General features: G+C 41.0%; 1 protein-coding gene across 1 annotated transcript in view; it reads left to right on the plus strand.

Annotated features, from left to right (window-relative positions):
• The first annotated feature begins 1,305 nt into the window (after positions 1-1,305).
• Positions 1,306-27,500, plus strand: part of bnc2 (basonuclin 2) — a 126,302-nt gene continuing 100,107 nt past the window's right edge. Inside the window, 2 exon segments of the mRNA XM_052137277.1 lie at positions 1,306-1,457; positions 2,323-2,571. Of these exon segments, the coding sequence (XP_051993237.1) occupies positions 2,470-2,571 (102 nt within the window). The 5' untranslated portion in view covers positions 1,306-1,457; positions 2,323-2,469.

Here is a 27,500-nt window from a genome sequence, read left to right on the forward strand (position 1 = left end):
TGACGTGAGGGGAAGTGGTGAGGAAAAATGTAAAGAATAAAAACATGCAGTAAAAGAAAATAAAAAAAGCTTCACAATAAATGTTTTGGCGTGTACAGTGAGGCAGAGATGCTGTCACTTATTGTAAGTGCATATGTTAGGGGTTACTTCCTCTTCCCCACCTTTGTGAGACTGTCTGCTGCAGGGACCAATTTGGCAAAAATGGAACCTCTTCCTCATTTTTTTCTTAATTAAAATCTGAAAGCATCCACTCGGGGTTTCCTTAGGTCTGTGTGTGTGTGTGTGTGTGTGTGTGTGTGTGTTTGCGAGTGGGAGAGAGAGTGTATGATTATGTGCTCTGCCGCACTCCTCCAAAAAGGTGTGTGTGTGTGTGTGTGTGTGTGTGTGTGTGTGTGTGTGTGTGTGTGTGTGTGTGTGAGCGTGCACTCACAGAGGGAGGTGGGGGTGGACTGATTGCATAGAACCATTAGCTAGAGCTGTTTAATATAAGGGAAGAAAAACAGACAAAGGAATCAGATTTTGTAACAAAATCTAATGCTTGTGTGCGCACCAATACTGGCTCCAGTGTTGTTTAATAGCACGTTCTGGATTTATTACAAGCATTGTGTACGGTAGACATCGAGGCACAAAGCTTAAACAGGATGCAATAGAAATGGGTTCTTTTTCAAATAGAATTAATTTGACTTTTTAAGATTAGAACAGTTTTCTAAAATGTTAAATGTTTCGGACGGTAGAGCAATTGGAAGGCGTTGAATTATCTTTTAGTTTATTTTAGAGGTTGTTATTATAGAAGTTGGAGCTTGTCCAATTGTATTGACAAATGCATAATATGCTTGGAATAGTTGTGTGAATAGGCCAGCTATTTCTCCTTCTCTGTCTTTGTGTGTGTGTGTGTGATGTGTGTGTGCATGTGTGTGTGTGTGTGTGCGTGTGTGCGCGTGTGTGTGTGTGTGTGTGTGTGTGTGTGCGTGTGTGTATTAGAGAGTGGCTCAATCCCACTGAGGTCTGGAGTGGAGAAACATCAGGCATGGAGAGCTGGTAATAAGACAGGGACAACCCTGCTTTCCCCTCCTGCTCTCTCTCTCTCTCTCTCTCTCTCTCTGTGGGAAAGCAGATCAGTGGAGGAGAGAGAGAGAGCCGTGTCATTGAGTGCCAGCAAGAAGAGAGGAGCAGTTAACTCAGATGCGCTGCGGCCCGACACACATGCTCAACCTCACACCAACACACACGCACTCACGGCTGCACGCACATGCACACACTGACAGCGCTAGCTGAGCAAAGAAGAGTTAGTCTGGAGAGAAAGGACAGGCTACTCTGAGGGTGAAAAGGGGCCCGAAGAAGCGAAAGCAGTACAGAGAAAGAGAGGGAAAGAGAGAGAGAGGAGGGGCTGCTTGAGAGCTGACACTCCAACACCTGATCTCCACACAGCTGGGAGGAAAACCACGCTGGACACGCTGGTGAGAGAGGGCACTTTTTGGGGGACAAGATATTTCTACTAGTTTTTGAATATTGCTTTTCAATCATTTGCTCGTTTAATTGTGAATTAATCAAGAGTTAAAACAAGACAATTATAGGAGGATAGTTTGGGGTATGAGTGTCAGGAGTTGGATTAGAACATAGAAAATATCTTTAGGCAGTTTTGTGCATGTGTGTGTGCATGTGTGTGTGTGTGTGTGTGTGTGTGTGTGTGAGTGTGTGAGTGTGTGAGTGAGTGTGGGTGGCTTGTCGAGGTGTATAAGGGGTTGAAAGGACAGGCTACGGGCGAATGAGTTTGTTCGATGATTGATTTCTGCTAGGAATGTTCGTATGTGTGTATGTCCATGTATGTTCGGAGGACAGTCCATACACAGCTTGACTGACATTTAGAAAAAGTTGGGGTTGTGGGCAAAAAAACCAAAAAAAATATACTCCCTTCCTTCCCCATCTCCTCCTCCATTTCTCTGCCATCCCCCTTTTTTCCTCTCCCTCCTTCACTTCACACCCGTCCCTCTCTTCCTCCCTCCTTACCTCCTATGCTACACTCATCCTGCCCTCTACCACCACATGCCCCAGAGGAAATATGCATTGTGCAGCCCTACTCCTGAATTAACTCAACACACTTCTCCTGCTACTGGCAGGCAAGACCCTCCACTCTCCCCCCTCTCTCAAGAGAAGATTGCAAAAAGAGAGTGAAAGAGAGAAGGCAGAAAGAAAGAAAAAAAGAACTGGACAGAAGAGAAAAAAGAACAAAGCAGTCACCCTTTGCCTCTTTGAACCTCCACCTTCACGTACTTTTCTCTGGCTCCCCCATCCACCCCCCTTCCCCCTCTTCTCTGCCGGCAGTCTGAGGAGACAGAGTTGGATGTGAGAGGTGGCGTGGCGCGGAGAGAGCGAGATCAAGAGAGGGCACGCGAGTCCACGGCCGGAGCCAGCAGCAGCAGCAGCAGCAGCAGCAGTGGTGCAGGGGGAGGAGGAGGAGGAGAGAGCTCCATGCAGTTCAGCACCAGACCGGCCAGCGCCGAGCCGGGCTTCATGGGGACATGGACACAGCAGAGCACTGACAGCAACCTCCTATTCAGAATGTCCCAGCAGGTCAGTGGGACCCTCTTACTCACTGTATGTCTCAGTATGTGTGTACTGTCTGCTGCCTCTCTGTGCAGCGGTTTTGGGTGTTAAAAGTGTACTTGTGTGTGTGTGTGTGGGTGTGTGCGTGGCTGTGTGTAAAAATTGTTTTGGTTGATGATGTTGATGTTTGCTACTGTGTAAACTATGTTTTGCTGTAGTTCTTCCAGTGGTAGTGGTTTAGTGGTTGATGCACATTCACACTTTGATGAATGCAGAGAAGTATGCTGTACTTTCTAACAAATTACAGCCCTCGCTATGAACTTTCTAAGTGTGCTGAAGAAATTAGGTGTTATGCAATGCACTCGCGAAAATGCATGGCCAGTACTGGTCATGGCCACTCGTGAGCAGTTTGCATCTTACACAACGGTTGTTCTGTTTTGGTGACCCTGGGAAGATCAGGATGTGGCATTCAAATGTTTGGTCTAATTGACTTGCTGGATTCCGCAACATCATCAACTACCTGTCAAAGTACAACAGATACTGTAAAGTCTGCATTTCTATGACATCATGTGAAGCTATGGTAAAGTTCCTGTGCTGAGTGCTTGTATCTGTACAGAATGTTTTTGGGAGGGGGGTCGGGGGTCTGTGGAAAGAGAGATGGTGATCTTGAACATTAATCTCAGGGCTGGCTTCTCTGTGCCATGCACGGGCTGTTACGAGCACAGGCCCCTGGACTCCCTTTGGCCAACAATGGGGGTCCGTCCACATATCTTTCCAGATTCCTCACCACCTTTTTTTTTTCTCTCTCTCTCTTTTTTTTATACAAGCTCTTTTTGAGATGGGTGTTGGTTGAAATTAAATTACAGAAACCAAAGATGCTTTAAGCAGTAAAAAGGTTGTTTTTTTTGTTTGTTTTTTTTTAGTAAAAAAATAAATAAAATACAGTGCAATATTTGGTTTAGTGTGTGTAATTGAACTGTTGGCGTTCTCTTGAAATAGAAGTGCATTATTGGAGTTCGATTGAATGCTTCTGGAAGTGTCGATCATCTGTGCTGCGCTGTTCGGCGCATCGGGGTTCCGGCGCAGGTGGATTCGGTCCTTCACAAATGATCCATTATCAGAGACACTCACACTTATCTCAAGTTTACGCACACTCGGAAGGCATCACGCGTTTAGTAACTAGGCCTCTGTTAAATTCTCCAAAGAATGTCTTTGACAGTGTTTTATTATGACGTGCCTTTGGTCATTTGATAAACCCGTCTGTTTGACTGTTTACAGCTTTCCTTCTCCAGAAACATTTATTTACAATCATCTCTAAATCACTCAATAATCAGTGCAAATAAGGAAGCATTCATTAAAAGAGTGTTGAGCACTGAAGACAGTGATGTTAAATGTATCTTTCAGAATTACATTGTTTCAGATTTTAAATCGCAGTTATGCGCATAAACAGACACATGTAACATGTAAATGATGTGCCTCAAAACATTTGTGAGCACAAACATATTTTGGTTTATGATTCTCCATAAAACATTTATAGAGAAATTAAAATCATTATTAAAGGTGTTGCGACTGCCTGTCTGCAAAAAATTATTTGCGAGCAATTTCAACTCTGAATGTCGATTTTTTTTTACTTTTTCTTTTATTATTATTATTATTATTATTATTATTATTATTATTACTATTAAAATACAATGAAATGAAATTATGTTTATTTTTCCAAATGTGTCGCAGTTGTTTCATAAGAGCTTGTGTTAGTCCTGTCGTGCGCATCATTCACCTTTACATCTTTAATGTTTGTGCTTTAATTCATCCATTTTTGGGTGTTAAAAAACAGATGAACGTTTAGGCAAGTGTTAACAAGAACCTGACTCTGTCATTATATTTACATACATATAAATCCATTTTATATAGCCTGAAATATTATATGAAATTACGATTTTATTTTCTCAACTGTGCATTCCCACATATAATACCGACACACTTCAATATGGTGATATTAAAATAAAGGCAACATGAGCAAATATAGCAGAAACCTGTAGGTTATTCTGGTTAATTGTCTGCAGCAGCTTATATGTGCTAATGCTGGTTTGGACATTAACGACTGGAGTATAAATGAACACGGATGTGATCGGTTCGGAGTATAAACACTTTTCCGGTGATGAATCTGGTGACACCGTTATGAGACGGGTCAGTCGAGCTCCATCACACTCCCCGAGACTCTCAGCATCCTCTCATGCTGCAACGCATTATTTCTCTCTCTCTTTCCCCCATTACATGAGTGGCAATTCTATAAATAGGCTCAATTAAAAATTATTTTAGATTTGGTTCGTTTTAACATAAAAAACCTTGTCGATTAAAATTTGTGAAAAAATATTTAACTAAAATGTAGAGGCCTTAAGCCAATAATAACAACAACAATAATAATATTGATTATAATAATAGTAATGATGATGATAATAATAATAATAATAATATTGATGATGATAATAATAATAATAAGCGGCAAATCCGTTTTAATTGTTTTTGCATTTTATTCTTGTTTTATTATTATTGTTATTATTAATTATTATTATTATTATTATTATTATTATTGTGGAAACTGATAAAGAAACTGATCAATATAAAACATTTTCTCTTGAACTATTTGCTGAAATTCCAGTCAAATTGCTAATTTAGGTACGAAGTTATTTAATGGCTTCACCAAAATAGTGTTGAAAATAAAATATGAATTTGTTTAATCTAAATGAATGTAAGGAATGTTGATATGGTCAGACCTCAAAAGAAGGTTTAAGACAATGATCAGAAGAAAGACGCAAAATCGAAATTGTCCCGGTTGCGGGTGCGACATCACCGTTACAGGAACTTTATAGATATTTAGAAACATATACAAAGAAAACAGCCATTAAAAAAAATATTCGATTTGTGCGATTGTACAGAGCTCTGCTTAAATTCAGATAATTAGATAATTGGCTCTTAATTCTTCCCTGAGTGATCGGAAGACACGATCTGATCATGCGTATTTGGAGATCGCTTCTAAAATCGTTTTACAGGCCACAATTTTTGTATTTTTTCATTATATATATGTATATATATTAAATCTCATGCAACAAAAATACAAATAATAAAGAAACCTACTTTCGGACTAAAGAGCATAATTAATGAGATGAGGCTGATGTTTATATCGCGGTCTTCTATAGCTACAGTATGTTTCAGGCACATCAAGTGTTTTTTTCCCTATGCTTTTTTTTTTTTTTTTTCTTAGCATAGGTGTGTTTTGCGTGTGTGTGTGTGTGTGTGTGTAGGCTAAATCAGTGTATGTGCATGTGATCACGGTGAAGTGTGTTTTTCTTTTCCCCTGTCTGTGCTGCATGTGTGTGTGGGTGCGAGATAAAACGACTCTTGGCTGGCCTTGGTTGAGAAAAAGAGAAGGGTGGAGTGGAGGAGAGAAGAGAAGAGGAGAGTGAAAGAGGATATGTGGTTAGGGAGACACCCACCACCTTTTCTCAGCAGATAGAGCAATGCCGACACCATCCGTGAAGTGCTGACAGGAAGTGTGACTGTCTCAACCTTTGGTGACAGGAAGATGCCAGTCGCAGGGTCATTGTCCAGCATTCGGACTGGATTTACCAGCTCAAACAAAACATTTCTATCCCAGCATTTAGCAAAGGGAGAAAGTGAATACAGTGTTTTCTTGTGTAAAACAGGAACTAATGAGGAAGTTTAGTTTCATAGACAGTGTGTGCAGAAGAGAGGCAGCCTGTTCAGAGGTCTTAGTGCTGAATGGATCTGGCTCCTGCCGTTAACTACTGACCCTGTTAAGTAATGGACTCAGTTAAGGGGAGTAATCTCACCTGGCTCAGAGATGCTTTCTTTCCTAATTCCTCTCGCTTTCCCCGACAGACAGCCTCTTAATGTTTTCAAGGAGAGACTGGAATGTGAAGGAAGCAGAGAGGGTGGGGAGAAGATCAGAGGGAGGGTGATAAAGTTTTTCAATGTTTTTGTTGTAAAGTGAGAGTGTTTGCCGGCATGTTTTATTGTTCAAGTCAAGAGTTACAAAAAGTTGCATGTTGAGGGGACAAAGAGAGGAACAGAGAAATGATAGAGAGATGTTTAGTGATTGATATAAGAGTAGGGCACTTTTTGAGGCTGTTTACACCAGTACAGTGTGTGTGTGTGTGTGTGTGTGCGTGCGTGAGTGTGTGTGTGTGTGTGTGTGTGTGTGTGTGTATGTGTGTGTGTTCTAACTGTACATAAGACTGTGTCATACTGTCAAGCCAGTGTATTTTTCTGGTTGTTGGAACTGCAAAATTGTGTTCAGTATTTCTGTGAATGCCTCGTGGCAAATGAGTGATTTGATAATTAATATATTAATCAATGCGCTGTAGTTATGGCTAATAAACACTTTGTTTGTAGCAGATTGCGTTTTAATATCCATGATTTAATTCCTTCAATTTCACTGTTTGCAAAGCAGTGTGAGAATATTAAATACTCTCGAGAAATATCACTCAACGTTTCTTTTTTATTATTATTGTGTTTTAAATGCTCTTTATAAAAATACGTGTAACTTTCGTCTTAAAATTGGATGTGTGATATTTTACAAGCGTACCCTGTGAAACACATTATTCTGTCCCTTTTTTATTGATCCTAAAAATCCTTTTTTTTTCCGTCAACATTTGGTTAATGTTAAATATTTCAAAGAGTTGCCTTGGAAAGATTGTGCGGATGAGAGAGTGTGGGACATGAGCGGGTTGTTTTTGGGGAAGGGGAAGTGGTCCCTGTTGGGTAGAGAAATTCACTCTTCTGTGAGATTGGCCAGCAGCCAGTCTGGATGCAGATTTATCAGTGCTTCTCAACGGGGACCCCCCTGAGCCCCACTCTGAAGTGCACACAAATCGATCCAGTTAAGATTTTCATTCAGCTTCACTAAAGATTCGGTCGGCATCTTTCCTTTTATTCTCTGGAGCCGTGACTGGATACGAGTAGGTGTTTGGGATCTGCGTGTTCCTCTGGCTATGATCAATAGCTGACACCGGGCACATCACTCACATACTCGTGCAGTCTGTCTGTCCTGAAGGGTGACATGGACGCCCACATGTTCGGTGTGAAAGATTCTGGGGTGTGTGAAAACAGAGAAATACAGTCTCCAGTGTCGTGCAATAGAGAAGAGCGTGCTGCGCTTTCCACAGACAGGGTCGATGCCATGATGACAGGGGACACGGGCACGCAAAAACCGAGACACCATCTGCTCTGCTCTTATTAGGGAGATGAGGGTCGAAAGGTAGCCATGCTCACTCGGGACGTTTTCCATGTTTTCTCCCGGGAAAATGCAGACACTAGATTAAATTGTTTAACACTTGACACAAACAGAAGCCTCTTAAAACAATTAAGATGCAATTAACATTGCAAGGTGAACACCGTTGAATGCTTGTGTTACAGGCTGCCTTGATTGCTTTAAATAATGACAACGCTTTGCTCGGACTTCCTATTTTTAAAGCATGATTCTTACATATTTGGATGCATGTAAAGGAATCCTTTAACCTCATATCCGAGGGTTTTTATGAAGGGAATAGCGAATATTTGCTCTATTGGTGAAGACCTGGAGAAACATGAAGAAATAGGTTTTGGAGTTTCTCTGTTGCATTGTTGTATGAATAGACCGATGATGTGTTCTTGGGTTTCAGTCCGAGTCCAGGACACTTCTTTTGATACAAACATTAAAAAGCCTATAATAAATAAATACAAATTAATCTAGTCACTGTAAACTAATGCATTTAAGGAAACAAAACACCGATAGTTTTCCTCACTGTGCCAGTATTTAAAAAAAAAAAAAGTCTTGAACTATATATTTTTGTCTACATTTAATAAACATATGCAAATTGTAACTTGTTAAAGCTGATTGAAGTATAAGCCGTTTCAGTTGTTTAATGTGGTGTACTGTGGTGTTGTGGGGGGGTTAAGGGAAGTCAAGGGAAGTCCTGGTTAAAAGGGAAACTGCTGCTGCAGTAGTCCTAGAGTCAGGATGTCACCACCCCTGGCGTGGCGGTAATGAGGGGACATTACCATCATTCTGCGTCTTGTTAGTTCCCCGAGCACCTGACACAATCAGAATGCAGCAGCTGCCCTTCAGACCTCAGAGATTTGAGCGAGAGAGAGACAGGCCTCTCGGACCTCAGCCAGAGACACAGAGATCTGATAGGCAAGACCTGAGGGACAATGTTCCAGAGATGAGTCTGCCTGACCACCTCATGTAAATATAAAGTCAGACACACTTTTATTTATGCACGTACAGTATATGAAAAGAACAGCTTGTGTTACACAAATAAGGGTATTGCTGACATCTATATCATTGATTGATAATGAACTGAACATGAGGTTGACTCTGATCAAATGTTCATCACATCTGCAGTGTTAGTTATTCAATTGAACAATACCTCGGAGCCTCTACACATCTGATAAACAGGGTTTGGTGGTGGGATCAGCCAAAGATATTATAAGATGTAATAGAGATGTTAAAAGAGCTGCTGCTCATGTTGTGCGATGTAAAAGCGGTTGTGTGCGGGACATTTAATAAATGATTTATTTACTTGATGTGCAAATTTGGAAACACGTATTTTGGAATCCAGATGGTCTTGATTTGACTTTATTCAATTAGCATAGTAGCCCATAAATTCTCCTTCGTCAATTACTGCATTTCTCAGTCCTGGATGAGAAACCGTAAGAAGAATAAAGAACATTTTTAGCTTTCCTGTTAACCTTAGTGCGGAGCGGAGCTGCTGCTGTCGATGCTTGAGGTGCAAATATGATTTACACTTTCTCTAACAAAAGCAGAAAATACGTTATCAATTCCCCTAAAACCTTCTCTGGTGCAGATCACGTCACGTCCAGAAAACACCTGCCCATTGAAAGAGGTCCTTCAAATGAGATGGTCAGACCTCGAAGCCTGCTGTGTGTTTTCAGAGCACCGCTGGGTTTCATCTTAAACTCCGGGACGCTGCAGTCAGTCTCACATTTCAGACACACTTCCAGACAAATTTTGCTCTGGCAAGATCTCACATGAACTTACTAATTGTTATTACTCATTTATTCTTAACATATTTAACAGGTGTGAAAGACTTCAGTGTTGATGTAAAACAATTCAAATGTCAGCACCTCCAGTGATAGATGATTTCACAAGTGCTCATTTCCTGTCTTAACCTTCATATCGTGGTGTGCTTTTATTCTGTACACACACACACACACAGACACACACACACACACACACACATATGCACACACACGCACGTAAACGCACACGCACAAATATACACACATACATGCACACGCAAACATACGCACACACGCACGTACACACATACACGCAAACGCACACATGCACAAATATACACACATACATGCACACGCACACACACACACACACACACACACCCGCACACAAATGCACACACACACGCACACATGCACACATGCCCACATGGACGCGCACACACACACACACACACACACACACACACACACACACACACACATGCACACCCACACACACGTGCACACACACACGCACACACTCACACACACACACACCCGTGCACACACACACACACACACACACACACACACACACACACGTGCACACACACACGTGCACACACACACGTGCACACACACACACGCACATGCACACACGTGCACAAACACACGCAAATGCACACATGCACACACACACACGCATTTAAAAAAAATTTTTTTATCATTATTTAATTCATGTATGGATTGTTTCCCAAGTTCCCAAAGTTTTCTAAGTTTTTGTCTGATTTTGCTCAATTTTGGATACAAAAGTGTCCCACAACAATAGCTAAGTAGGTGCACACACACACACACACACACACACACACACACACACACACACTCTGCGGCGCTGCATAAACACACGTGTAGGATCTGTTGCATCTGGACACAGCGAGTCTTTATCATTTAATGATAAGATGTGTGCAGGGAAATACATATGAATTTAACATATTAAACATTACAATGATTTGAAAAGTATTTTGGAGACCGGCAGTGTTAGTGGAATACATAATGAATTCCTCTCCAACTGGTGATGAATTGAACATGCTTTAAAACACATGTGGATGGTTTGAGGAACTCCAAAATGTGTTTTAATATTGACATGCTCTAATTTACAGAATGAATAAAGAGACACGGTTCAGCATCCCTTGTTAGCTGTTCTCCAAGCATTGTTCCTCTGCAGTTTGCTGCTATTCGGTACACTGAAAAAGGTGGTAACCAGCAATTGTTACCTTATGGGGGCATGACATCCCTTTCTTTGCTTCCTGTTTTCATTTTTTTCCCTTTTGTTGGATTGTTGCCAACGCCACTGGCACATTCAGAGGCCGCTATTTTTAAGCCGTTATTCTACCTCATCTTAAACAGCTAAGAGGGCAATTTCTCCCACAAAGAAAACATCGACAAGAAAATCACACTCCCCTCTTACAGAGAAAAAGTCTCTAATTTTCCATTTTGCTGTGTGGTTTGACTGTGTCACCATAATTTCATCTAATGTTGTGGCTGACTTGCTATTATTGTTATTATTGCCCACCACCATTATTTCTGTTAACGTTACATATGTCCGCAGATAATGACAGTCATTTCAGTTGCTCGCAGTGCTTTTCTTCATTAAAGTGACACTACACCAGTGTTTAGCACGGGGAAGTGAAGCACTCACAGGAAGCCATATATAAATGGCTAAGCTGATGAAAAAAAAAAAATGCAATGCTAGAATTTGGACTGAAAGGTCTTTTGTCTCATCAGTGAAAATGGAGTTCATAAAGACGTACATCAGGTGTATTTAAAGTCTAAGATGAAGACCATTGAATATAGGATTTTTATAAATCAAGTTCTTGGGGATGTTTTTGGTCAGAATTTGCATATGCATAAATGCATGGTTAATGCATTTGGATGTCTACCTTAGAGTAGTCGTAGTATTTGATAAATCATCCAGTTATTGTGATATGATGGAACAAGTTCAGCAAGATGGAGGATATTTAGGAGAAATGACAGACAGGTGTAACTATGAACAGTTGGCATCGCTGTAAAAGAAGTCTTTCTTCGAGCATGTAAAAGTAGTGCAGCTTATATCTGCTAATTGCATAAAATGTCACAGCACAAGTTCTCAGATGCACAGCAGACGTGATTTAAGGAGGGTTTATTGTCATATATTGAGCGGTGCTGCTCTTCCATCTCTCCAATCCATGGTGTCAATTAAAGCTCAAACAAACTCATTTGCTCTTGTGATAGACTCCAAATGAAGTGGCCAGTGTATCCAGGCAACCAGATGGGTCAGAGTTCCCTGTTCTTATCAGGAGCTGCTGACTGGAGCCGAGTGAAGACACTCATAATGCCTCTGCCATGGAATATCTCCGTGTTCAAGCACAAAGGCGTGAAGGTTTCAGTGTTCAGCTTCTGCCCGTTTCTACGTGTTGAGTGCGTTGTGTGACTGCGTGTAAACCTGTACATGAACGTTTGACATTATTTTAGCAAGTGAACGGAGATTGCAAAAATAATATGCAACGTTTTAAAGATACATCAGGATGAATCCTAAGCGTTTTATGCACGCTTCCAAGAGAGCGAGCGAGTTACGCATTGCGTCTGGCGTCGGGTCCACGTGAGCAGTCACTCAGCTTCTGTGCTTTCAGCGATTGATTTGAACCCATTCAACAAATATTACACGATTCAACGAATGGGGATTATAATCATGTGAAGTGAAACTCTTTTTCCAGGAGCAAATGTGTGGTAGAAGAACATTATCAGGTCTTAAAGTCAATTGATAATAGCCGTGGAATAGAGGGGATTACAGATAGTGGATGCGTTTAAAATGCTGTCTGATCAGCTAAAGGAAGGCTAATTCCTTTCAGGTTGAAAGTGGTAATAGAATCACCGGTAACGGTATCCTCGGTGAAGTGAGGGTTGAATAGACAGTATGTTTTGTGTGTGTGTGTGTGTGTGTGTGTGTGTGTGTGTGTTGTTTAGAGAAGAGTGAGCACATAAAATAAAGTGCCCAGAGGTTGCTCCTGGCATTTTCTGGTCACCAGACACCTGCCATAACTCACAAAGAATGTAAAAAAAGAAAGGAGGGGGGGGCGAGTGTGTGTTTGCTAGAGGGGGCGGGAGCCTCTGTCCCAGTTCAACTCATATCACATCCCAATAATTGATCTTCTCTCATTAGAGTGAGAAAGGGACCATCGGGTCACTGGATGAGTCCATAGTGCCAGGAACGCACACACATATACACTCCCCCTCAACCTCATTGCATGCACGACACTCCTGAGATAGTTTGGGGAATAGAAAATTGCTTTCTAAGGAAGGCTCTGGCCAATTAAGGGCCTGACCGTATTGAATGTCAAGTGTTAATTTAGGTTGTCTCTCCTGCGACCCCCCCCCCCCCCTTACTAGTCAGGAGGGGTCTTCAGATGAGCAAATACATGTGAAGTAAAAGTTGATTGCCTGAAGGACCTTGGGTATTATGTGTCATAGACAAGTGGCAAATGTGTTCTCCTTCCAGCATTTCCCCTCCCCACCTCTCTGACACCCCTGAGGGACAGAGGGGCAGGATTAACTGGACTGCAGTGATAAGAATGGGCGGTTGACTTTGGGGAAAAGAAGAGTGTAATTACCTCACGGCAGTCTTTCTCTCTCTCTTTCTCTCTCTTTTGCTCTCTCTCTTTCTCTTCCTTCCTCTCACTCTCTCTCTATCTCTCTCTCTCTCTCTCTTTTGCTCTCTCTCTTTCTCTCCCTTCCTCTCACTCTCTCTCTATCTCTCTTTTGCTCTCTCTCTATCTCTCTTTTGCTCTCTCTCTTTCTCTCTCTCTTTCTCTCCCTTTGTCTCACTCTCTCTTTATCTCTCTCTCTCTCTCTTTTGCTCTCTCTCTTTCTCTCTCTCTTTCTCTCCCTTTGTCTCACTCTCTCTTTATCTCTCTCTCTCTCTCTCTTTTGCTCTCTCTCTTTCTCTCTCTCTCTCTCTCTCTCTTTCTCTCCCTTCCTCTCTCTCTCTCTCTCTCTCTCTCTGGGATACAGCAACTTTGCTGACTTGTCCCTGAGTCTTGACAAATGACTTAAGGAGTAAAAGAGTTCTGTGGCACACAGTGGGGGGGATTCACAAGAATGCATTGTGCCCCGTAAAAGCACCAGTTATATGCACTCACTGGTCTGCGCTGGTTTAGTGCCCGGTTCACTAAAGGAATTATGCGGATCAGGGAATGGCACAAACACACCCTCAAAATTGCTGCTGAATTTGCATGTGCAATTGTGATCGTGTGGGCTGATTCTGGGTGCTATGTAGCGGAGGATGCATCAGACCAACAGACACCTGAATCATCTCTAACGCGCCAAAAGTGTGCTCCACCACACACGGTTCTAACACACTTATTCATCATTTGATCATTATTTGATGAAGTACTGCTGATATGATAGAAAATCTCTTTTAAATAAAATATTTTACCGCCTGCTTTCATCTGGCTGTAATAGCGTGATGTAAATTGCGCCAGGCAACTTTTGCGAATGGATTGGATAATAAACATCATTTAAACAGAAAGGAGGTGCGTTTGCACTAATGACAGCGACTTCAGTTAAATTTCAGTGCTGACTGCATCTGATTACACCTGTCAATATAAAGCTGAAATATCATAAAACTGCTGCGACTCTTTATTGCATTTGTGTTTGATTCATTAATTACAATATTCATTATTCGTAAAAATAAAACCCCTCCCTGCTCTTTCATCACTCATGAGACCTAACAGATCTTACATACGCCTCCTTTAAATATGAGCAATAATAATAAATACAAACATAAATGAGATAACTGTTGCAATACAGTGAAAGTGCAGATCTATAAAATGAATGTGACTTTCATAATGGGAAATAAGAAATGTTTGAGTCTATGGCCTTTGATTGCACGTTCAGATGTCCTCTAAAGGAGACCCGTGTGAGACAGGGATCTTCTTCTCAAGACAAACTGTACAACTATTTCTTACCGAATCTATAAGATATTGTTCCATCACCTCAGTCTGTTCTTATAGAGCCGGTGAAAGGGTGCCGTTTGAAAGGCCCTTGTACATCCTTACCTCCATGATCTAATAGACAGGCACTTAGCCTTAATGGCTTTATTATCATCATTTTGAAGCTGATGCCTGCTTTCTTTAAAGGTGCAGTCGCTGTTCTTTCCCTGCCTGTGCAGTAGCTCTGGGGGGCTTTTAATAGAATAAATGTTAATGCATTTGTGAGATTTAGCACACTGCTAATTCACACATCCCAACGTGCCTTAGACCTGAGAAGGGCCTCTGGCTACATATGTTACCAGAAGGAATCAGCTTGGTCTCCGTTCTCTGATCCACATCACACAGATGAGGGAACATGCTGCTGTTTCTGAAATTGAATACATAAGAGTATTGATGGAGGTCTCGTGTGTGTTATTTCAAGGTACACACACACACAAAGGGGGGTAGACACCCACTCTCATCTCTCACATATTAACATTTTAATATTTCGTTTTAAAAATGGGTCTGTGTCGAGAGCTTCCAGGATCAGTGAAGACAGCGGAGACCCTGTGTATGATCCTGCTAATGACAACAAGCACTCGTTAAATATAACGAGATTCACCGTGTTATTGTGGAGCCCAAAATAAGATCCACCAATCAAAGGGAGATCTGCTCTTCTCTAGCAAAACTAATAATGGTTTCAGCAATGGTTCACAACACGTGGTGCGGGCGAGAGCGCCCTTACGTGTCAGAGAGGAAGAGGAGACGAGGATGACGAGCCAATGTTCTGTACAGCAGCAAGTTTTTGACTATTTTCCTTCTTTCGATTGTCATTTTTACATTCTCTGCAACAATCATGCCACCCCGTTGCTGTTACCAACTACTCCATAAATAACTTTTATTTGTTTACTTATTCATTTATCTGTTTATCCAATATTGACTAACCATTTCCTGCATTTATTATTGTTATTATTATTAGCCTTGTCCTTTAAAAATAATAATACAGCAAAATATATATATATATTGATATTAAATGAGCATGAAGTGTAGCTACAGGTATTTCAGTTGTATCAGGTGTAATTCTGCGATTGTCCTGCAGGTGTCAGTATGAGTCGATGTTCTTAGCACTGTACGATTACGCTACAGCACTCGTTAATTTTCAAGCATTTTCAAGTACTTCATAAGTTACGATGCTTTTGGGAAACGGGCCGCAAAACTAAGATGAATCATAACATGGATTCTGCAATCTATTTAAGCTTATGATGCTTTTGGGAACGCAGCCCAGAGTGGTTATCCGAGTTACCGTAGACTTTCTGTCAGCTTAAACCAGTCTGACCATTCTCTGTTGACCTCTCATCAACAAGTGTTTCATACACAGAACTGCACCTCACTGGATGTGTTTTGTGTGTTTAACACCATTCTGAGTAAATTCTAGAGACTGTTGTGTGTGAAAATCCCAGAAATACTCAAACCAGCCCGTCTGACACCAACAGTCATTCATGTGATTATCTAATCAGCCAATCGTGTGGCTGCAGTGTATAAAATCATGCAGAAACGGGTCAGGACCTTCAGTTAATATTCACATCAACCATCAGAATGGGGAAAATGTGAGGTCAGTGATTTGGAGTGTGGCATGATTGTTGGTGTCAGACGGGCTGGTTTGAGTATTTCTGGGATTTTCACACACAACAGACTCTAGAATTTACTCAGAATGGTGTTAAACACACAAAACACATCCAGTGAGGTGCAGTTCTGTGTATGAAACACTTGTTGATGAGAGGTCAACAGAGAATGGTCAGACTGGTTTAAGCTGACAGAAAGTCTACAGTAACTCAGATAACTGCTCTGTACAATTGTGCTGAGCAGAATATCATCTCTGAATGCTGTTCTCAGATGCAGGTTGGCACAGTTGTGGTGGCACGGGGGACCTACACAATATTAGGCAGGTGGTTTTAATATTGTGTCTCATCGCTGTATATCTTGATAATTATTTATTTGCTCTGAAATGACTCAAACGTATATATATATTTTTTAATCCAAACAGCCATTGCAGACAAGTAGATTCAATATTTTAAAGGCATTAAATACAAAATGATTAAATATCGAAGGCATGTTTCCCATAATTTAGTAAGTTACACCTATAGTTGCACCTTTATATTCATATTACATATACAGTGATACACAGTAGCTTTATTTACCTTCATATATGTTTACTAAAACATTTCTATATTGTCAACAAAATCATTGTGATTATATTGTGTTAATATTGTGTATCATTCCAATCATTCAATTCAAGTCCTTATTGAAATATACATGCAAATCTCTTTTATGGGAAGAATCTATGTGCAGCTCTTTTCCATACAAGGACAGCTCATGATGACCACATATGACAATCTTCATAAAATCAAATAAAAATAATGTAAATAGTCCCTCAAACTTGTGCAATATATTCCAAGTCTTTTGAAGCCATACAGTAGCTTTGTGTGAGGATCTCTATTTCCGAATATTCCTGCCTTCCGCTGTCATTCTGGGCATGTTCGGAATAAAAATGGGAACGTGTCACATCAGGTTCAACGTCGTCGAGTCTATGCTGGTTGACCAGTTTGGTTTTTCTGGTAATGGGGTTAGGCTTGCTTGGTTAAGTATTGGTTAAGCTAGTCAAAATGCCCTGTTGGAACAACAGCAGCGTCCCGTCTTGTGAACCAGCATTCCAAACACAACATGTGCTGATGAGCAGCTAGATATTACAACAGATTTGTATGTGTACATGCATCCAAATACACACACACATACACAGAGAGGCTTTCTGGATGTGATGTGTTGGGAAAGTACTCCTCAAGTGGCATTGATTTGTTAAAGTGCTGAATTAGCACAGTACGCCAGCTGCCACCGCCCGCTTGCTGTTGTGCTGCCGTGGGCTCATTTTCTCCTTAACAACTCTTTCTCATTTCCCCTCAGCCCCCATTCCTTCCTCCCTTTTGCTCTCTCTCTTTCTCTTGGACCACACACACACACACACACACACACACACACACACACACACACACACACACACTGTCTCTCTCTTTAATTCACGTTAATTTTCTCTTACACACACACACACACACACACACACACACACACACACACACACACACACACACACGCCTCAGCTGTGACCTGTAACAACCCCAGCTTCTCCCATTCTTGAGGACACACAACCACACCCAAACAAACACTTGCATGATTTCTTTATGAAATGAAAGTTGAAGTACATCACCATGTTGAGCCAATACATGTTGGGATGGTGTCCTTCCCTTTGAACTCCCCCTGCAGTACTGGCCTGGAGGGGGTTGAAACTGGGGGAATAATTAAGGCTAACTCAGCGTAACCCCGGCCAGTATGTGTTCTGCTTGGATCTAGTGGAATCTGCATCTCTCAGCTGTGTCTGACATTGACTGTGAGTCTTTCAGAATGGGATTTGGCCGCTCTGAGTGTCCACATTTTTATGAGGTAGCCAAAGTGTTCCATATGCAGTTCTCAAGGTTCCCTTGGAGAGAGTGGCTGAGTCATATCCAGACAGTGTCAGGCCACACACAGTGGCAATACATTCACCATGGGCTCGGTTCAGCTCAGTTCACAACTACATAAAGATTTTCTTAGAGTATACATAGACCTCATCATTTTTCAATCAGTTAAAAAGGAGGCATGTTGACAGTATTACATGGAACAGATTACAGCAGATGTCTTCACTGCAATAACTTGTGATTTAACATATCAAATGTATTTCTGCTTCTGTCAAAGTCTTCACTGTCTTGACTGCTCTGATTCATATTCACACGTTTGGAAAGAGGAAGTGACAATGTGTGTATTGGGGAGAGGGGGACCTGTATTTGACCTTAGCCTAAACCACCCCATTAAATGGGCAGTTCACCCCAAAATGAAAATTCTCTCATCAATTACTCACCCTCATGCCGTTCCAGATGTGTGTGACTTACGTTCTTTCTTCTGCAGAACACAAATTATAATTTTTAGAAGAATATTTCAGCTCTGTAATGCAAGTGAATGGTGACTAGAAATGTGAAGCTCCAAAAAGCACATTAAGGCACCATACAAGTAATACATAAGACTCCAGTGGTTTAATACATGTCTTCAGAAGTGATATGTCTTCTTCACATTACTTCATCATATACTGATTAATGTGCTTTTTGGAGCTTCAAAGTTCTGGTCACCATTCACTTGCATTGTATGGACCTACAGAGCTGAAATATTCTTCTAAAAATCTTCATTTGTGTTCTGCAGAAGAAAGAAAGTCATACACATCTGGGACAGCATGAGGGTGAATAAATAATGAGAGAATTTTCATTTTTAGGTGAACTGTCCCTTTAAGAATATTAAACACTTTGCGAGTGATAAACACAGTAAAGCATAACATCCAATATAAGCTTTCCAGAAATCATATCTAAGCATATTATAGCAGGGAAACAACCTAAACATCCATCTGGAGACTGTCGTCCTGTCACTACAGTCCCAAATTGCTCTAGCTTCCCCAGCCGCCACACACGACGTAAGCCTGTGATTTCGTACCAAATCCCACCCAACAGCTCGAAATATAGATCATTATTGTAGGCTTAGCAAGGCAAGACTCTGGGTTTTATGTATAATGGACATTGGTTAATTTTAAACATCTTCTGTAGTGCTTTGATCAATCTTGTGAGTTTTACTGTATGTGGTGTCTGTAAATGTATGTGCGAAGGAGACACGGGGTGCCGACTGCTAAAATGATTCATGCATCACTGGGATGTGAGGTGTTGAGGTCAGCCAAAGGGTCACTTGGGTTAGCCGTTCCATAGATCAGTGTTTGTGACGTATACACGAGCGTCTCTCGGTCATACGTGTGTGTGTGTGTGTGTGTGTGTGTGTGTGTGTGTGTGTGTGTGTGAATGTGTGTTATGCGCGACAGTAGGTGGAGACAGTCACCGGAGGAAGTCAAAAATGGCCCCTGTGCAAACTCAGCATGTATGGGGCTTTGTGCGTCTCTTTCTCTGTTTCGCCGGGTTTTTTTCTTTCTGTGCTTTTCCCGTTAGAGGCAGTCAAGCAGAGCTAGAAAAGCAGTTCCTTGGCAGGGGCTAATGGCAGTATGATGTAGTCTGTTGTGACTAGTGCATTCCTTTCAGGTTAAACCAGGGAAATTGCATTGTGTTCAGATTCCAAGTCACATGAATGTTTTATTGCCACAAGAGTGTCAAAGGTCCTTGTCTGGGCCTCAGGAGAGTGGCCGAGGAAGCCTTTGACTGAGCGCTTCAAATGGGAGAGAGAGAGATGAAAACACTCGGTTGAACAAATGGTGGTTGAACAGAAAGTAGGAGGTGAGGCTAATAGATTGTGGCAGTCACTAAGAGGTATTTCACTCTCTTTAAATTGTGACTTTTAAGAAAAAAACACATTCTCTGTGACAACACGAGCTGAAGAAAATTTGACAAGACACATGTAGAGAGGAGAAGATTCTGCCCCCGTCCCATGTGAGAGAGTGCTCACGTTTGTTTGAGGCAGTGTGTAGGTGTATGCCTTTGTAGCTTTTGGCAAGTTTCTGGGAAGGGCTGGAGCAGTTTTAAAGCTGGGAGGGACGAACCTGTTATCTACACAGCACTGACAGGAGGGCCATCGCTCCCCATGGTACCTCGTGTTACCACTCGCACTCCCTCATTCCTGTTGTTGTAACCTAAACTGAGAGGATGAAGAGAAAACAGGGCGCAGAAGAGGGAGGACGACGGGAGGGGTTAGTGCTCAAAGACATTTCCCTTTGCGTTTTGTCGCCAGTTTAAAGAACATCCAGTCTAACCTCTTGAAACCAGCCCACTATTTTCTGTAAAGGAACGTTAGTAACTGAAATGCTATTATTTCAAGATGGTTGCGGGGACAAAAGGCAATGCCATCTTATTAATGTGTATTTGTCAGCCTGTGTTTGGTGGGCAGAGTATTATCGTGTCAGATCAAATGGAAGAGATAGTTTCAGGAGACTAAGACAAGATTGAAATCCAGGTGATGGATGAGCATTTGTGTTGATATGGAGGAGCTGACGGCTGCACACTGCACCACTGATCCTTCAGATGAGACAAAACATGTTTTAAAACTGAGTTTTTTTATTCTAAATGAATTGGAAATGGATGCATTTGCTAACGAACCATGTAAGGGAACAGGTGTTTATAAAAAAGCTTTTTTTCAGAAAATTGACCTTTATTCACTTCACAAGTTACATCTTACGGTCATTTGTGTCAGTTTAATATGATCCTTCCGACAAGAGTGTAAAGTCTTTATCCAGTCATTATATAAGTGATTAAATACATCAGTTCTGACGCATGTGTTGTGCACTGGAGCCAGTTTGTTTGTTTTTTCCTCAGTTGAAGACGCCTCTATAACATCAACTAAAATGCCAAAATGTATCCCATAATTCTAACCGAAATGATCATAATGGGACACGTGGAAGCTGTGACCGCAGAGAGTTAAACATCGCTTGTATAAATATGAATACAAATATAAATCTTACCGGGCCGCGTGTCCTACTGTTGCATCCTCCATGAGCAGGAAGTGTGAAGGAGGTCCTCAGAGTTACAGCTGACCGTCATATTGCCCGATTTATTCAGGATTATCATTATTATTATAAACTGATGCAAGTGAGGACACAACTTTGATAGTCTTTTATGGAAAATATCATTTAAAGTTGACTTTATGTATTGTTTGATATCTTACAGATCCCAACCTTTCCGTTGATATTTATATTTATGCATTTGTTGCATTTTAAACATATGATGAGAGAGAAAGATGTCTGAACTCAGTAATCATATTATTTTCTTCATAATGTGCACTTGAAGCTTGTGTGTGGCATACAGGTGATCATTATCTAAACAAACAAACATTCAAATATTGTTAAGATTATTAGCAAGATAATAGTTGCAGTTATGACCAATTATTCTTTTAGTACTTTTGCATCCTAAAAAAATTATAAATAACCAGTGTTGGGAGGATTACTTTTGAAATGTACTCCACTACAGATTACAGAATACAGGCTGTAAAATGTAATTTGTAACGTATTCCGTTAGATTACTCAAGGTCAATGTAATCTAAATACTTTGGATTACTTCTTCAGCACTGGTAGATTTTTTCACTTGTTTTGACTATAAAAACTCAAATATCTTGTGCAGTGTTGCGTCTAAAACAAGATCAATCAAACTAATCAAGTTTTATATGATTTTTTGATATCTTTACAGGAAAACAATACTATAATGATCATCAAGAATGTGATTTTTGCCTTAATATCAAAGATCTTAGAGGAAATAAAGAAATGATGATCTAACGTGAATGTTCTTGATATTAAATATGATGGTGTCTGGTCACATGTGCAGGTAAAATGGCTAGAAATAGCATTTTAGCTTAGCAAAAGCTAACAATTTACACAAGGTTAATTTCTAGTTCTTCTGCTCCAAACGTACCTCAAACGTACTTCAAGCGTACTTCTCTGTCTGCTCGTATGAATGTAACACATCAGAAGTGTTTCACCGCTGTTCAGATGCACTTTGGATCATTTATATGTATTAATGTTTCCATCTGAAAGAACTCAATATTAAATGAATTAATTGACAATAACATACAAAGTAATCTCTTCAGTAATCAAAATACTTTTTGAATGTAACTGTATTCTAATTACAATGATATAAATTGTAACTGTAGTGGAATACTACAGTGGTAACTTCCCAATGATTCCCATCCTTAGTATTAGTGGGCATGAGCAGATGCACAAACAAGCCTCTGCCCATCACCTCCTGCCAACCACGCCACTTCTCCAAAAGTCCTCCTGATGGGAAACACTCCACGCCCTTTGACATGTGTAAAGACCAGTTAATGCTTCTACCATTGCACAGGTTATGAGATATTATTTGACTTCAGACAGTGGAGATGTAATGCATGCCAGTGTGATATTATAGTGTTAACTGCTTAACAGCTTTCATTTGAGGATTTTTCTGAATAGATTTTACAAAAAAACAAATTACAAAAAATATTTGTGTAATTTGACTTTTAACTCAAAACCTTATGTTTACTGACAGACAGCTCTTGTTGTGACAATGTCCCCCGTGTGGCATCTAGCTTCAGTCTCTCTTATATGCATGTCAGAGGTCTCCAGGGCTGGGCCACATGTCTTAAAAAATCATATCTCGATATTTTTCAAAACAAAGACAATATATGCGTATATATACCTCGATAATTATGTATTTGATCTAAAATGGCTCAAAAGTGTTTTTCTCTCTCTCTCACAGAGGAACCATCATTTCACCCAAAAGTCATTGTAGGCTAGTAGATTCAATATTTTAAAGACATGAAATAAAAATGTTTTTTCACTGAATAAACAAAAGGAAATTAAATTAAATTGTATTATTTTTGAAACCCAGTTGAACATTGCATAATAATAAATGATTACTGTGAGGAGCAAAGGGGAGGGCCAGAAGGGTGGCACAGGGTTGGCAGCTTTACTGCCCCACTTGCCACCCCAAGTCGGACCCACTCACATCCTGGAGACGGTGCACAATGGCTTAACCCGTCCGTGTCACGCACGGTCCATAACAACGTGCCCCCCCCCCCCCAAATGGATCATTGCGATAGTCACAATATTAAACAATTTCACATCGTCAGCAAAACTATCATGCATATATTGTTAATATTCGATAAATCGCCCAGCTCTCTTCCTCATATCTCTCTCTCTCTTCCTCATCTCTCTCTCTCTCTTGTCCTCATCTCTCTCTCTCTCTCTTCCTCATCTCTCTCTCTCTTCCTCATCTCTCTCTGTTCCTCATCTCTCTCTCTCGTCCTCATCTCTCTCTCTCTTCCTCATCTCTCTCTCTTCCTCATCTCTCTCTCTCGTCCTCATCTCTCTCTCTCTCTCTCTTCCTCATCTCTCTCTCTTCCTCATCTCTCTCTCTTCCTCATCTCTCTCTCTCGTCCTCATCTCTCTCTCTCTTCCTCATCTCTCTCTCTCTCTCGTCCTCATCTCTCTCTCTCTTCCTCATCTCTCTCTCGCTCTCATCCTCATCTCTCTCTCTCTTCCCCATCTCTCTCTCTCTCTCTCTCTTCCTCATCTCTCTCTCTCTTCCCCATCTCTCTCTCTCTCTCTCTTCCTCATCTCTCTCTCTCTCTCTCCTCATCTCTCTCTCTCTCTCTCTCATCCTCATCTCTCTCTCTCTCATCCTCATCTCTCTCTCGCTCTCATCCTCATCTCTCTCTCTCTCTCTGCAGGCACCAGAATAATAAGCAGGTAGTTTGAATAAGTTGATCGGCACTGTTTGGTTCAGTTTGCATGGATAATTCTGGCAGGTTACTGATGGAGATTAGGGTTAGGCCTTTGAGAAATAGACTCTACAGAGTGCAAATCACGATACACTTTTTACTGAAGCAATAAATATGGCAGAGGTCAAGCAGGGTCATGAACTGAGCATTTGATTGCCCATTAAATCAATAAGAGAATTAAGTCTGTCCACAAGCCCTGTCAAAGTCAAAACTGTCCCCAAAAATGGACTAAATCTGACCAAACCTCCCTATGGGGACATTTGGGAAGTCCTCAAATGAATTCATAAAATACCACTGTTTTTTCTTGTGTGTAAAAATCATATTCATATTATGCCCCTTTTTATGCGATGTTCTCTTCCTTCTGCTCTGACCACAGTGTTGGATTTATTGGGGGAAATACATCTCGTTTGTTTCTGTTACTGTTCCCACTGACACACACACACACACACACACACACACACACACACACACACACACACACACACACACACACACACACACACGCTGTCTGTGCTGGTTTAGTGCCCCGTTCACTAAAGGAATTAAGAATTATGCAGATGAGGCAGCAGCACAAACGCCCCAACAAAATCTTTGCTGAACGCAATTTGCACGTGCATTTCTGATCTCTCGGGCCGGTTTTAGTGGAGGATGCAGTAGACCACCGTAATCTGACACACTGCACTGGGACTCAGCATCATTCCATCATTCCACGACTGCGATCCTGACACCTCGATCATCTCTCACACATGCCGAAAGTGCACTTGACGAAAATGTATACAAGCATCTCTTGAAATGTGTTTCACCAGCACCTGCTTATAACAGGACGGTTTGGGGAATTCTGCACTGAAACACCGCACACAAATGTGCTGCAACTATTTCCAGAATTTGCCGCAGAGACTTTAATGTCCATGACCCATGTGAACATCATCCTCTGTGTTTGCAGCACGCATTTCCTCATGCTGATGCATAGCAGTGCATGGCTAATTAAATTAATTCACATGTCTTTAATGACTTATCGCCATCTATTTTTAATGGGTGGCACATATCAAAGAGCATTAAGTATATCGCTGCTCTGCAGAGTGCCGTGGAGTGTTTTTGCACTGATGCAATCTCATAGCAGCCTCCACCGCCACGTTAAGTGTTAGCACATGTCCATACCAATAGAGTTATTATAATCATGTTGCATAAATGTAGACCTCGTCTCTGACTGCGTCTACACTGGTAAATCTAATTGTCCTCATTGAGCTATTTATAATCAATTGGATTTTGTTTCTAGGATGGCAAGCGAGAGGAAGTGGCAAAAATGGTTTGGCTATGGTTATATACTGTATCTGTAATGATGACACGATAGTTTTAGGCTAATGCGTTTGCTGGCTTTGACGAAACGATTGCTTTTGTCTGCTTGATTTAGCATTTTCCTACTCGGGTACTAAAACGACCCGCCAAAAGCAAAAATTTGAAACCTTTTATCCATCTGAAACATCCCTCATTTCTAATATATAGTTCAGAGACAGTCTCTCCGATCTTAGAAAAGGAAATATAAATATTTGAGAGGTGGCTCTCCGGTGTGCCAAAAGGATGTTTAGCTCAATATGTAGAGGGAGAGAGGTGTTGTCCCCTTTCTGCAGGAACGGTCACGTGTGCTTGTGCCACGCATCGAAGGTTTTAGATATGCCAACTTCCTTCCTAAGATGAGCATGATCTGTTGAAATGGATTGTGATGTGGCAGATCGCAGCAGAACCACTCGAACCTGATGAATAAAATACTTTCCCATTACACTTGACAGAGGAACAGTGACTCGTCTCCTCTCCTCAGTGTCAGACACATTGGGGTTCCATGCTCAAGTCCATTTCCATAAAATATTAAAGTCTGAGTTTCCTGTAATTAAATGAGTGGGTGCATCTGTTCAGACTCTGCAGCGCTGTAATTAGCCCTGATCAGAGTTGTTTTGTGATGACAGCACAGTGCAAACACACTGGCACCACGCAGCAAGGGGCAACAGGCCATGGAACTACACAAACACACACACACACACACACACTTAGAAGAAGAACAGGGGGCTTGTCTTCGCCTTTCCCGGTTGCAGAATTATCTCCATCGCTATCCATTTATTGATCTGTCTCTTACCCATATGTAATTCTCTCCATCTGTCTTCTCCCCCCATCTAATCTGCGCCAGCTCTTAATGGCTGCCATTCCCGCTATGAACAAGATAGTAATGCGCCCTGGTAGCTGTTATGATGTGAAATGACCCTATTGATTGCTTACCCTGCTGACAAAGGTGGTGGCAGATACCACTTATTACTGTAAATGAGGTGCAGAATTCCTTAAGTGACTCCTCAGTCAAACACAGACAATAGCGCTGCAGCAGCTCATTAGTGACGGGGACAGTAATCAGCTCTGGATGGTAAAGAGATGGCATTGCAGATGGTTCACAATGGCTCTGTAGGCTCCGAGTGTGTTTGTTTGTCTTCTGGAGGTTAATGTGCCTGATTTAAAAAAGTAACGATTGTGACGTTTGAGGTCATTTATGCATATTCGGTTAATAACGTTCATCGATAACACGTAGACCGGCTGTCTTCTATCTTACCCAGGAGTCTTTCTGATGTTTTCTTCCCAACTTTAAGACAAACAGAGATCACAAGGGAGAGTTCGTACGTGTGACTCTTCTCTCCAGAACCCAAACGGAGTGTTACCCCCACTGCCACACAACGCCAGTGCTGCCTTGCCAAATGTCTCATGGATGCAGAACATCATTGTTCATTTCTTTTCTAAGTTTCATAATGAATCAAATCCAGCCTTACAGCTTTCTTCTGTGAAAGGGGCCTTTTCCTGTCAAGGAAGCGTTTAAATCCAGAGGAACAGCTCACTGTGTCCGTTAGCATTATGGGAATCGTGCGCATCTGTCATTTATTTCAGACTTCAATACAAGCCAACACAAACCACTCATAAATACTAGATCATGTCCTTGTCACTCTCACCACAAACATGTGGATCAATATCATCCACTTGCTGTAAAATAATGGTTGAATATATTGTTTGTTTATCTGTTTTGCAAATGAATAAATCCATGGCTTATTGAGTGCTGTTGCCTGGGTTACAGAGAGAAGAGAGAGTGGGGGTGCTGTTATAAATGACCTAATCATCTCCATAAAAACAGCTTCTTTTAAAGAGTTACTCTTCCTCTGATCAATGCTTTCTCTCTTTATCTTTATCCTGCTTTTTAAAGATAATACCTGAACCAGACCTTTTCCTTAAGTGTGCTTGAACTCTGCTAATGCGCTATATTGATCAAACATTATTATTATTTTATTATTATTAGTATTAATAATTGTATTTATGAAATATTATTAATTATGTCTGTGAGGAACAGACAAAGATAAAAGTGATTATTGATGAAATACCTGTGTAATCTGTATTTATCTTAATCTGAGTAATAATTGTAGCATTGTTGTTAGCGCATAACAGAATCTGCAGCGATACATAATGTATCATTTATGGCTTTGTGAAGAATAAACACTAACGGTTTGTAAGGAGAATACTGATGACTAATGTGTTATTTAAATCGAGTATTTGTACTTTAAAGAACGTGTCATTGGCACATTTCTTTAG

This window comes from Xyrauchen texanus, chromosome 11 (genome assembly GCF_025860055.1).
Source record: "Xyrauchen texanus isolate HMW12.3.18 chromosome 11, RBS_HiC_50CHRs, whole genome shotgun sequence".
In the NCBI taxonomy this organism is placed as follows: domain Eukaryota; kingdom Metazoa; phylum Chordata; class Actinopteri; order Cypriniformes; family Catostomidae; genus Xyrauchen; species Xyrauchen texanus.